Genomic DNA, 12,250 nt, shown 5'->3' with positions numbered 1-12,250 from the left:
AACTGGCTGCAAATTGCCCACATTGTTTGGCCTTTTTTAACTTTCCTGTCTCATTTTCCCTATTCCTTCTGCCTTTCAAAACAAAATACCTTTACTCTTCAGCTGTACCAAAGCCCTTGCTCGGACTCCTACATAAACTGACCCATATTTCATGCTTCTAGAGAATTGTAAAGCATGAAATAAAGAAAGCAAACCATCCTTCTGAATGCATCTTTGGCCTTTTCCTTCAACTGCTCCAGCTGCTGAAGAACTATGGAAGTTGATAAAAATATCTTTGTTGTGACTACAACACCTTGCATGAAAGTGATGAATTCAAAACCGGATGCTCTCTCTATCTAGCTCAAAATCTCAAGGTCCATGTAGATCTCCTTCTTGACACACTGAGTTTTGAACAATAGAATCTCCAAGCTTTGGAGTCTGGTTTCCCCTTAGAGGGCATTATGTTAACTTTCTCACAGCACTATATTCTGATTTACCTCTTTAAAGGCACCTGATGTTCAGTGGAGTAACTTTAAGGTCTATTGTGAGACAACAAGAATGATAATACCTGGAACTGTTATTGGTCGGGATGTTACTGATTTCAAGGGGTTTGACACTTGAGGTGGTCTACTCAAGAACCAGATATGGCTATCATTAGGTAGTTTTACTTACTTATAATGGGTAAAGAAGACAGAGGATTAACATCCAAAGCTCTGTCTCCCTAAAGGAATTCTTAGTCATTGCTTATATACACTATTTGGTTAATTACATATTGATTTCTTCTTTGCAGTTAGTTAAATTTATCTAGTTGCAATCCCAGTCAAGCTCATTAGTTTCAGCTGCATCTGCAAAATTATTATATTTTAGCAAGAGTAGCATAAGAACCAACCTTGAGATCGTTGTCCTTTCTTAAAGGAGACAAGAAGCATTAAGACGAAGACTCAAATAATGTTAGTGCTTCAACAATAAAGATTTTAAAAACACACAAATAATGTTAGTGCCAAGTGTGTGGCATAAAAAATGACTGCTCCAGGTCCTGTCTAGGCAGAGAAGACAGCTGCACAACAGAGGTGACTGAGGGCCAGGCGGGGCCAATTGCAGTAGGATGCTGGGTGGTGGGCTCATCATCTCCCCCGCTTCCCGTCTGTAATCAGTAGGATGGTCCATTACAGAAATGACATCATGGAGGGTTATATGAAGGAGGAAAAGGGGAAGGAGCAAAGCCTTGACTACAAATATCTTAATAATGAGCAAATATGCCAGGAAAAATATATTAAGTAAAATGCAAACAACTGAGTCCCAGCAGGGTGGAACAGATTCTATGTAACATTCTGTGACAGAGAGCAAATCGGCACATATGCAAACTTAGATTGATCAAAATTCAATCTCTGATTTAGCTCAGGTTTCTGTAGCTAGATCTGGTAGCAGAAGCAGCTCCCCAGCTGTAACTCTAGTGTAATTGCCCTCAGGCCAAATACTACATGTCCAAGGAGTAATTGAGACACCACAAACATCGGTTATTCAGTTGCCACAAATATAAATTGTTCAGGTAGCAGCAATTGGAGAGAGATGAATCTGCAGAATCAGAAGGTGTTATCAAATCTCATAAATGTAGAGAAATCATTTTATGAAGACACTTTATTAAAAAGTACTGAATGAACTTCCCTCTGCTGATGTGACTGGTGTTTTCAAGATTGAAGAAGAAAAATGAGAGGAATGAGAAATGCCTCATATGCTGTAATAAGATATTATATAGTAGTAGCTTTGTCTTCTCTATTTATAGTAAAGCAACACAGGTTTTGCATTAAATTGTTTCATTTAAAAATACTAATACCTAACCTGTGTATTATAAAATGAAAAATGAGTATTTTTATTAAAATGAGAATTTTTACTGATACCTGTCATATATTTTTGAAAAGTAAAAATTTTGTTACTGAATATAGAAGACAATTTGGGGTTAAAATAAACAAGGAACAGTTTTTTTCTATTTATATGTTCATATATTTATGTCTTGTAAAAGTTTAAAACTTATTTTTGTTGTCTTTATAATGCATTCAAACATGATAAGACACAAATGTCTGTATTTGATTCTTGTTGGCTTTTGGTACCAAATTTATATATCATAGTTACTAATCCAAAGGAAGTACATTTGTTTTCTAAATTATGTTTTATTTTTTTAATATATTTTATTGATTTTTTACAAAGAGGAAGGGAGAGGGATAGAGAGTTAGAAACATTAATGAGAGAGAAACACTGATCAGCTGCCTCCTGCACACTCCCTACTGGGGATGTGCCCGCAACCAAGGTATATGCCCTTGGCCGGAATCGAACCTGGGACCCTTGAGTCCGCAGGCTGATGCTCTATCCACTGAGCCAAACCAGTTAGGGCTCTAAATTATGTTTTAAATGTAATTTTGTTTTCACTACTCTCTACTAAGTTCATTTGTGTTGCAGTTTTTTCCTAAAAAATGGGGAAAAAGTTTTTTTTAACCATAGCAATCAGACAGATCAATTTATTTAAAATATTAGTCACTAAACTAAAGCAGTCACATTTACTTTTTAAAATGACTTACATGAATTATATTAAGGTTCAGAATGAGACAACAGGCATGGATGGCACTTGGAATAAAATTAGGGTTCAATATTTGATCACAAACAGGTAAATCTGACTATGGAATAATTTTAGATTCAAGCATGAAACAATGCACTGGATCAAAGTTTAGATTCATTTTGAAACCACAAGCACAAAGACAACCACTTGTTCATGTGAGACAAAAACCACTTGTTCTGTGTGAGACAAAAACAGGAAATTTTTACTGGGAAAGGTTATGGTTCAGTGTGAGACATCATGCAGACTGCTGCAATAAGGCTATTCTCAGTGTGAGAAACAATCCTGAATATGATTGTTGGAATGAGGTTAAGTTTCACTGGACAACACAAGCAATTAGATGGCTGCTCAAATAAGATTATGCTTCAGTTTAACACAACAAGTATACGATGAATGCCAGAGTGAATTTATTCATCAATGTGAAACAAAAAAGTTTCAAATTGACTGCTGAATGAAGTTAGGTTTGGTATGCAACAAGAAGAAAGAAAATCGCCCTAGCCTGTTTGGCTCAGTGTTTAGAGCTTCGGCCTGTGGACTGAAAGGTCCCGGGTTTAATTCTGGTCAAGGATGTGTAACTCAATTGCAGGCTCTATCACAACGATGTTTTGCTCTCTCTCTCTGTCTCTCCCCCTCCCACTCTCTCTTAAACCAATGGAAAAATATCCTCAGGTGAGGATTAACAAAATAATAATAATAATAATAACAACAACAAAACAGAAACTGACAGAATAGATTTTTAAAAAACATTTCTATGCTGCCTATAAGAACTTCACTTCAAATTTTAATGTGATTTTAAAGATTTATTCATTTTAAACATAGTTTTTTTATTTTGTTATCCTCTCTGGAGGATATGTTTTTACTGATTGTAGAGAGAGAAGAAGGGGGGGGGGAGAGAGAGAGAGATACATCGATGTGAGAAACATTAAGTAGCTACTGGGGATGGAACCCACAACCTAGGTATGTACCCTGACCAGGAATCGACCCCACAACTTTTTGGTGCATAAGACGATGCTGAAATCAACAGAGCCACACTGGCCAGGGTGTCATTTTAAGCATAGTTTTATGCTTGTTATAAAATTTTTTTTCCAGGGGGGGAGGTCAATGGGGGAAAAAGGAGACATATGTACTACTATTTGTAATACTTTAAACAATGTTTAAATAAAATAAAAAAACATTTTTCCAAATATATTACAAAATAAAATTACTTAATTTTATAATGAACACAAATATTAGTGAACTTGGAAGCAAAAGAGCCCGGAATTGTAAAGGTTCTTTCAAGTCATCTAGTTTAATGACCCTATCATGGAAAACTTAATTTAACAATATCCCTGACCAATAATTTCCAAGTGGTGCTAAGATACGCAAATGACAGGAGCCTTATTGCTTCTCAAGGTTGTACATTCCTTAAATTGGCCAAAGACAGTTTCAGCCAACTGGCCTAAATTCCAAACCACAGAATAGTACTGTGATAGTTTAATCCCTCTCCAGCATAGTAGGCCTTCAAGTACTTGAAGGAAATCTCATATCTCTTTTATGTCTTTGTTCTCTAAACTACAAACATTTCATTCATCACAAGGCATGGATCCAGTTCTTTCATCACCCACATTGCCTTTCTCTGGAATCACTCCAGAGGGATGCTCTTCTTAAAGCCATAAAACAAATCTAAAAATATCTAAAAGAATGAGAAGCATACCGCCCAGCTGGCATGGCTTAGTGGTTGAGCATCAACCTCTGAACCAGAAAGTCATGGTTCGATTCCGGTCAGGGCATATGCCCGGGTTGCGGGTTTTATCCCTAGTGTGGGGCATGCAGGAGGCAGCCGAGCAATAAATCTCTATCAACATTGATGTTTCTGTCTCTTTCTCCCTCTCCTTTCCTCTGTGAAATCAATAAAATATAATTGGAAAAATCAATTGCAGTTCTATATACTAAAAATGGACATGTGAAAACCAAAATTAGACACATACTATCTTGTGCAGCCACTCCAGAGAAAATGAAATAGATATAACTCTAACAAAATATGTACAGGGTGACTAAGTGAGAACAAAGAGCCCAAAGGAGTTCTTATGTGGTGATGAAATATTTTTGTATTTTGATTGTAGTGGTGATTACACAAATCCTGACATGAGAAAAAATTGCTAGAGCAATACATATGCACACACACAAATTAATGCAGGCTAGAAAAAATGGTGAATGCTGAATTAGGCTGTGGTCTAGTTAACAGTAATGTACCAAAGTCAATTTCCAAGTTTTGATACTATACTGCATCTATGAAAAATGTTACCATTGGGTAAGCTAGGTGAAAGGCACAAGGTCTTTTTTGTATTATTTTTTCGACGTCCTGTCCCTAATTGTTTCAAAATCAAATGTTAAAAATAAATGAGATGAGGCTAAGGAGAGATTGCAAAAATGTTTGGAGAAAATAGGCACTGCAAATGAATTAAGTTGGATCCAGTATAGAATAAAGGGTTCCTATGTGGCTCAAATCTATATTTCTGTGGCCCCTTTTTCAAATAATTAATATTTTCATTGAATTACACAAGTAATACTTATATACATGTAGATATGCATAGATATACACAGTAAAAAGTGTTATGTCATCCTTCCTACTGTCTTAACCAGAGTTAAACCATGTTGACTAATTTGATATATCTGCCCTGGTATTTTTTATGCACTCATACCCATGCATAGTTATGTTATTGATAAAATCATGATAACATGATGACACAAAATAATCTAGTGTCTCTGAAACTTGTTGTTTTCCCTTGACCATGTAGGTATGAAAATTGCTCAATCAGTGTACATGAATCTGCTGAGTTCTGTAAACATTTATACGGATGCCATAGGGATGTTCACTTGCGACAGTGAACAGACATTTTGAGAGGGCCTTAATACTCAGGCCAGCCTTCCTCTTGAAAACTTGGATGAGTTCTTCCTAAATCCACTCCCTGCAGATAGATTTTTAAAAGTCATAACTATAATGAAGCGCGAGCATTTCAATAGTTGTGAAAACATGGTCGAGTTTGGGTTGGATTTGGTTTAGAATAAAGATGAGATAAAACCATGAAAGGGCTTTTAAGCCTACCAGCAAGAAAAAGTCATGAAAAGGGCAAATGAAAATCTGAGAAGACCTGCAATATCCAGGGCAAAAACAGACTAACAGGAATCCTTAGAAATCACTATGGAGTGAAAGAGAAGAGCAACAGGGCAATCCTATCTAATAAAAGAGAAACATGGTAATTGGCATACGACCGCTACCCTTCCCATTGGCTAATCAGGGTGATATGCAAATTAACTGCCAGCCAAGATGGCGGCCGTCAGCCAGGCAGCTTGAAACTAACATGAGACTTGCTTGCTTTAGTGACGGAGGACTCCAACGTTCCCCGACTGCCGCTGCAGGCCTCTGAGCTGCAACTCTAAGCAACTATGTAACAAATATTGAAGCTAAACAAAAACCCCAGAAACCTGCTTTAGTTGCCGGGCTTCAGCCAGCAGGATCGCAACATTGTAAGCAAAGGCCAGAAACCTACTTTCAGCAGCGGAGGCCTAAGAGCTGGAGCCAAGCCTCAAAGCTAAAGCTGGCCCAGAATAAAAAAAGAAAAAAGAAAAAAAGGAGCGGTTGGGAGCTTCAGTCACCCCCAGCTTGAAAACAGCCCTCAGCCCCTCACCCAGACTGGCCAGGCACCCCAGTGGGGACCCCCACCCTGAAGGGTGTGTGACCAGCTGCAAACAGCCATCATCCCCTCACCCAGACTGGCCAGGCACCCCAGTGGGGACCCCCACCCTGAATGGTGTGTGACCAGCTGCAAACAGCCATCATCCCCTCACCCAGGCTGGCCAGGCACCCCAGTGGGGACCCCCACCCTGATCCAGGACACGCTTCAGGGCAAACCAGCCGGCACCCACCCGTGCACCAGGCCTCTACCCTATATAGTAATAGGGTAATATGCCTCCCAGCACCGGGATCAGCAGAGCCGCGAGGCCTCCCGGCACTGGGATCAGCATGACGGGGGCAGCGCCCAAACCCCCTGATCGCCCTGTGGCTCTGTGTGTGACAGGGGGCGGGGCCACAACCTCCCTATCCACCCTGCTCTGTGTGTGACAGGGTGCGGCGCCCCAACCCCCCCCCCCACGGGCCCTGCTCTGTGTGTTATGGGGTAGAGCCATAACCCCCCCATCGGCCCTGCCCTGAGTGTGAGAGTGGCGGCGCCCCAACCCCTTGATCGGCCCTGCTCTGTGGGTGATAGAGGGCAGCACCCCAACCCCCTGATGGGCCCTGCTCTATGCGTGACAGGGGGCAGTGCCCCAACCCCCTGATTGGCCCTGCTCTGTGCGTGACAGGGTACAGAGTCCCAACCCCCCTGATGGGCCCTGCTCTGTGAGTGACAGGGGGCAGTGCCCCAACCCCCTGATTGGCCCTGCTCTGTGCGTGACAGGGGGTGGCGCCGCAACCTCCCCATCGACCCTGCCTTGAGTGTGACAGGGGGCGGCATCCCAACCCCCCAATCGGCCCTACCCTGAGCGTGACTGAGGGTGGCATCACAACCTCCCCGATCGCCCTGCTCTGTGCATGACAGGGGGCGGCGCCCCAACTCCCCAATCGGCCCTGCTCTGAGCCCAACCAGGGGTTGCACCTAGGGATTGGGCCTGCCCTCTGCCACCCGGGAGCAGGCCTAAGCCAGCAGGTCGTTATCTCCTGAGGGGTCCCAGACTGCGAGAGGGCACAGGCCGGGCTGAAGGACCCCCCCTCCCCCCCGAGTGCACAAATTTTTGTGCACCGGGCCTCTAGTTCATGAATAAAGAAAAACACACATGACCAGCAAATGTACGAGAAAGGATATTTTCTGGGTTTGTTGGAACGCCATAGTGCATTGGTACTAGAGAAATATGAATTAAACAAAGGAATGATGGGTTGGGTGGCCACATTTTCTGTGGAGACAGTGAATGGTGGGCCTTCGGTAAGGACTCAGTATACCAGTCCAGAACTTCTGCCCTCCACTCTGCTCTAGGGCTTTCCACAAAAGTAATCCCTGGGGAGCACCACTTTCTAATTAGCTCAAGCCCTCGGGCTCTGCTCTGAAAAGCCTGGGCTTGCCAACTGGGCCATGTCCTGGGGAGGCCTTGCCAACAGGGCCGGTGCCATTGGTCCGGGCTATATTCCCTGCAGAGGCTCTGAGGCTGCAGGCAAGAAAGGTAGATAAAAATGGGGGCGAGGCTACGCTGGTGGCCACACCTCAGGGAGCCGGCGAAGAGGCGGGGCTGTCTGTGGGCCTAGGAGGAGGGGCAGGAGGTGCTGCAGCTTTCTCCGGAGACGAGCTAGGGAGGAGACCAAGTGCGGAGCCGGGCAGGAGGGCTTCCAGGGCTGGCGGGGCGCTCCAGACCTCCTGAACAACTGCCCTTGGCTCCTGCTCCTGCGGGTCCGCGGGGCTTGAGCCTGCCGTGCCCATGGCAGCATCCGCAGCTCTGTCAGCTGCTGCGGCGGCAGCGGCCCTATCCGGTCTGGCGGTGCGACTGTCGCGCTTGGCCGTGGCCCCCGGCTCCTATGGCGCCTTCTGCAAGGGGCTCACGCGCACGCTGCTCACCTTCTTTGACCTGGCCTGGCGGCTGCGCATGAACTTCCCCTACTTCTACATCGTGGCCTCCGTGATGTTCAACGTCCGCCTGCAGGTGAGGATCGAGTGAGCGCCTGTGGCCACAGCGGCCGCGGGAGGGTGCCGCCCCCGCCCGCCCACATGGGGACAGCCGGGCCGCCCAGGTCGCGGGGACGCGGCGCGGAAAGGAGGAGGGGTGGCCCGGGCCCCTGGGCCCAAGAGCTGCCCGAGAGGACGCTGGCCACTGAGCCCCCAGGGCCACGGAACCCCGGACCCAGGCGTGACCTGCGCACCCGCGTGGCGGCCAGTGCCGCGTTGCACAGAAACGGGCAAAACGGGCCCTTTCCGTGGGCTCCAGAAAATTCTCCGAGTACAGCCGACCTGTTGCCTCACATTGGGCCGAAGTGGGAAACCAGGAGGAAATGCTGCTGCAGGGACTTGCTTTGACTGGTCTCAGCCAAAAGGTAGGCTGCCAGAGAGAGGCTGCACCTGCGGGCTGGAGGGAGGCGGTTGCCATGGCATCTAGACGTCTAGGCCCCTGGGGTTTGGGGGGCGGGGGTGGATATGGAAGGACCCAAGGAAGCCAGTCCAGAGAGCTGCGGAGCGGAGGCAGACCGGGAGTCACAGGCTCTTGGAGTCCCTTGCCATGATTCCAAACTGGGGGTGAGGGGCGGCTGTAGCTTAGGCATCTTGCATCTCAGAGGTTCAGCCCACCACCCGTGGAGACCTGGGTGTCCCTTCCTGGGTGCCCCCTCCCGCCCACAGCCAGCCGCCCCCCCCCCATCCCCAGAGGCCCAGGAAGTGTCACCTGAGCCAGAGGCAGTGGAGGGGGATGGGCTGGGGTGGCCCACAGGAAGGCCCTAGAGGAGAAAAGATGGTACCACACTTCACCCTCCCGGACAGGGAGCCTGGAACCCCAGGTCTGTCCCCTTCTCAGCACTCAGGCCCCAGACTCTCTGCAGCCCTCTGAATCCTGCCCCTGCTCTCCCTTTTGCTCTCCTCCTTCCTCTTTCGGGAAGAGTGGAGAGATGCCTTCCTCCCTAGCACTCCTCCCGGTTTTCCTCTTCTGCCACCCCCAGCCCTCCCCTTGCCACAGCATGCCCTCCTTTGGCCCAGACAACGTCCAGGGGTGCCCTGTGAACCCAAAGCACCTGGGAAAATGTGGATTTCCTTGAGCAGAGGCAGGTGTCAGGCTGGGGTGGGGAAAGCAAATGGAGAAGGGGCTTGTGGAGAAGGCAACACTTGGAGAAGGGGGGGGCTGTCTGGGTAGGGAGGCAACTCTCAAGTCTCATTTCTTTGTTTCAGGAGCCAGTGTTTGTAGCCAGTGACTCACCCCTTCTCCGGCCTCATCAAGAGTCAAATCTGTGCCCCAGGACCCCCTGCCCCTAGAGCTTCCTGCTAGCAGCTAAGTGAAGGGCCTGGCTGAGGAGGAGATGAAGGGCGTGCCTGGCAGAGGCCACGAGGTATGGGGCAGCCCAGAGGTCCGGCTCTGGCGTGGGCAAGGACAGGACGATGTCACCTGGGCACTGAAATCTCCTAGCACACCATGAGGGTGTTCTCTTCTCTTTCCCTGATGACATGGGAAACGGGTTCCGGGAGGGGGGCTCACCCTTGCCCTTGTCACACAGATAAGGAGTGGTGGAGCTAAATCTTCCCTAAGGCCTGCACTCCCCCACCCGCACCCCAGGCTTCTGGAAGACCTGGCCCAGCGGGATGGGGCAGGGGCTCCCAAGGCTCCAGGGGAGCTCGGGAGAGAGGTTCAGGGTGGGGAATGTGGGGAACCAGCTTTCCTTGGAGTGGTATGGGTGGTCACAGGAAACACAGGAGGACAGTCTGAGCTGAGATAGATGGGCACAAGAGAGATGAGTGCAAGGATCACCTGGGCAGCTAAGGTCCTCACCCACAGAGCCAGGTCTTCCCACCCCCACCCCAGGCTTAACCAAGGGCTCCTGCACAATTGGGCACAAGCCTCTCAGTTTGGGTGGGGAGGTGGGGGTAGCTCCTGCGGACATGGTGTGACCAGAGGGTAAAGGGTGAACTGGGGGGGGGGGGGAGACAGGGAACCATGCATGACCCACCTCTCTGTCCCCAGGCTCGGATCCCCCACACCCAGGATCACACAGGAGACTCTCCTCCAGATGGGCTTGGACTGGTCCTGGAGGCCCGGGCTGTGCTGCTGACTGGTGTACCAGCATGGCCAGAAACAGCCCAGAGGGGAGCCAGGAGAGACCTGGCCCTCACCACCCACCCTCGGTCCCACATCTGCTCTGACACTGGTTGCTGTCCAGCCCAAGTTCTCAGAGCCCCTGAGACTGGAAACCACAGTAGTGTGGTCAGTCCAAGGGATGGTGTGGCCCAGTCTCACAACATCTGCCCTACTCAGCTGCCCAGCTGGAGCCTGGGGCCTGGGTGAAGTACTCCTCCTGCCTCACCACAGGACTGGGGACCAAGGCTCCCACGTGCCCCCTGCAGTTTCCCACTAACAGGGCCTGATGGCTTCCTTCCTTGTGCCAAGTCACCTGGGAGCCCCTGGTCCTGGTGGCCCCTCCACCCCAGCCCTGTCCAACCAGGACCACTTTTGGGAGCCTGCCAGCCTGCCTGCCAACTCCATCCGTAGCTCTCTGGGGACAGCCGCAGAAAAAGGAGAGCAACACGGCTGTATAAGATGTGAGGAGGACCAGGGGCCTCCTTGGGGATGAGACACAGATGTGCCCCTTTCAAGCCCAGGTCTCACCCTCTGGGTGACTCCATCCTCAGCTCCAGCCTCTTCCTGGGCTGGCCAGCGAGGAAGAAGACCTGGGAATGGCATGAGGGAGGCTCCTCACTGAATGTGTGCTGGTGTCCCACAGGGAGAAACATGTCTCTGAACCTCAGGGTCCCCTGGCCTCATAGACCTGCTCCCCTGCCAGGAAGCTCTTCCCCATCCAGGGGGACACAGGAAGTCCGCTGTGGCTCTGGCTGTGGCTGCCTCTGCTCAAAGGGAATGGCTGGGGGACGGGCCAGCCACCAGTCCTTAGCCTGTTCCTGCGCTGCTTTTCTTACCATTTTGGCCTTGAGTCGTGTGAGCTGCTTCTGCTCTCCCACCTCCCTCCAACCCCACTGGGCCCTGGCTGCTTGACTGGCTCTCAGTGCACTTTACTTGTTAGTCATCCGTTTTCCAGGCAGCGGAAATTCTACGCAATCAGAGACACCAACCTGAATAGGATAACTCAGTTTTCTGTGTGTGTGCACTCTGTACTGGTCAGAAATGTTCTTGTTTCTGGTGTTGTCAAAACTTGTTGTCTAAGTTATTAAAAAGTCCTTAAGTTCAATAAAATAAATAAAACTGGAAGGCTCCTGTTTCTGGTGTGGTGCAACAGCCCTGGAGGACAGAGGGGCCAGTGGTGAGATCATTGATGCCCAGGAGCTGGGGAAGGGAGCGCCCTCAGAGGGCTACAGGTGGGCAGGGCCTCCTCAGGAGGCGCTGGGGACCCCACTGGCCCTGGACCACTGCCCCCATGAGGGGAAGGCGGCAGCATAGGCCTGGCCTCGCAGGTGGCAATTGTCCCACTCACAACCTTGTTTGAAGAAACTAATACCTAAGTCTCAGCTTCATTTTAGAGCCTGGTGTTACAGAGCGCTTCAGTTGAAACCCAAGGGTGGGATGAGGGAAGTGAGGTGAAATTGTCTGTCTGCAGATCATTGTGTTTCACCAGAAGCCCCTCTGCAGCAGCAGGTGGCAAGGTCCCTGTCGCCTCCCTGCCGGCCACGTGGGTGCAGAGGTTTGGAGGAGATAAACCACAGGGAAAGAAGCTTCCCTTCCCCCCACCTTAGATCCCAAGTCCCATCGGAGCTCCACTCCCAGGGCCTCCCCAGAGAAACCAGGCCAGGGGTGCTACCTTCTGAGGCTGCTGCAGGGGAGAGGGTGGCAGGTGGGCAGAGGTCTGAGTCAGGAGGCCTGGGGAGCAGCGCAGTGGCCAGGAGAGAGTAAAGCATGTCCACAGGCCCCAGGAGGGAGCCGTCTCCAGGATGCAGGATTTGGGTAACAAGGAGGAGCACAGCCTGGGAAAGGGCCCTGGGTGCACTCCTCATC

The 12,250-nt window shown here is 49.1% G+C and overlaps 1 protein-coding gene across 1 annotated transcript; it reads left to right on the top strand.

Moving 5' to 3' along the window:
* Positions 1-7,868: 7,868 nt before the first annotated feature.
* Positions 7,869-11,509, top strand: LOC118654631 (small integral membrane protein 10-like protein 2A). Its single transcript, XM_036306033.1, has 3 exons — positions 7,869-8,642; positions 9,484-9,641; positions 10,271-11,509. The coding sequence occupies exon 1, from the start codon at positions 8,033-8,035 to the stop codon at positions 8,267-8,269; it is 237 nt and encodes a 78-aa protein (XP_036161926.1). The 5' UTR covers positions 7,869-8,032; the 3' UTR covers positions 8,270-8,642; positions 9,484-9,641; positions 10,271-11,509.
* Positions 11,510-12,250: the final 741 nt, after the last annotated feature.

The sequence above is a fragment of the Myotis myotis genome, unplaced genomic scaffold (assembly GCF_014108235.1).
Source record: "Myotis myotis isolate mMyoMyo1 unplaced genomic scaffold, mMyoMyo1.p scaffold_m19_p_4, whole genome shotgun sequence".
NCBI lineage: Eukaryota > Metazoa > Chordata > Mammalia > Chiroptera > Vespertilionidae > Myotis > Myotis myotis.
Note: the sequence above shows the minus strand (reverse complement) of the source record. Positions and strands in the feature narration are given on the sequence as shown.

Coding starts and splice junctions, on each gene's coding strand:
- LOC118654631 (XM_036306033.1), top strand. CDS start 8,033: ATGGCAGCATCCGCAGCTCTGTCAGCTGCTGCGGCGGCAGCGGCCCTA.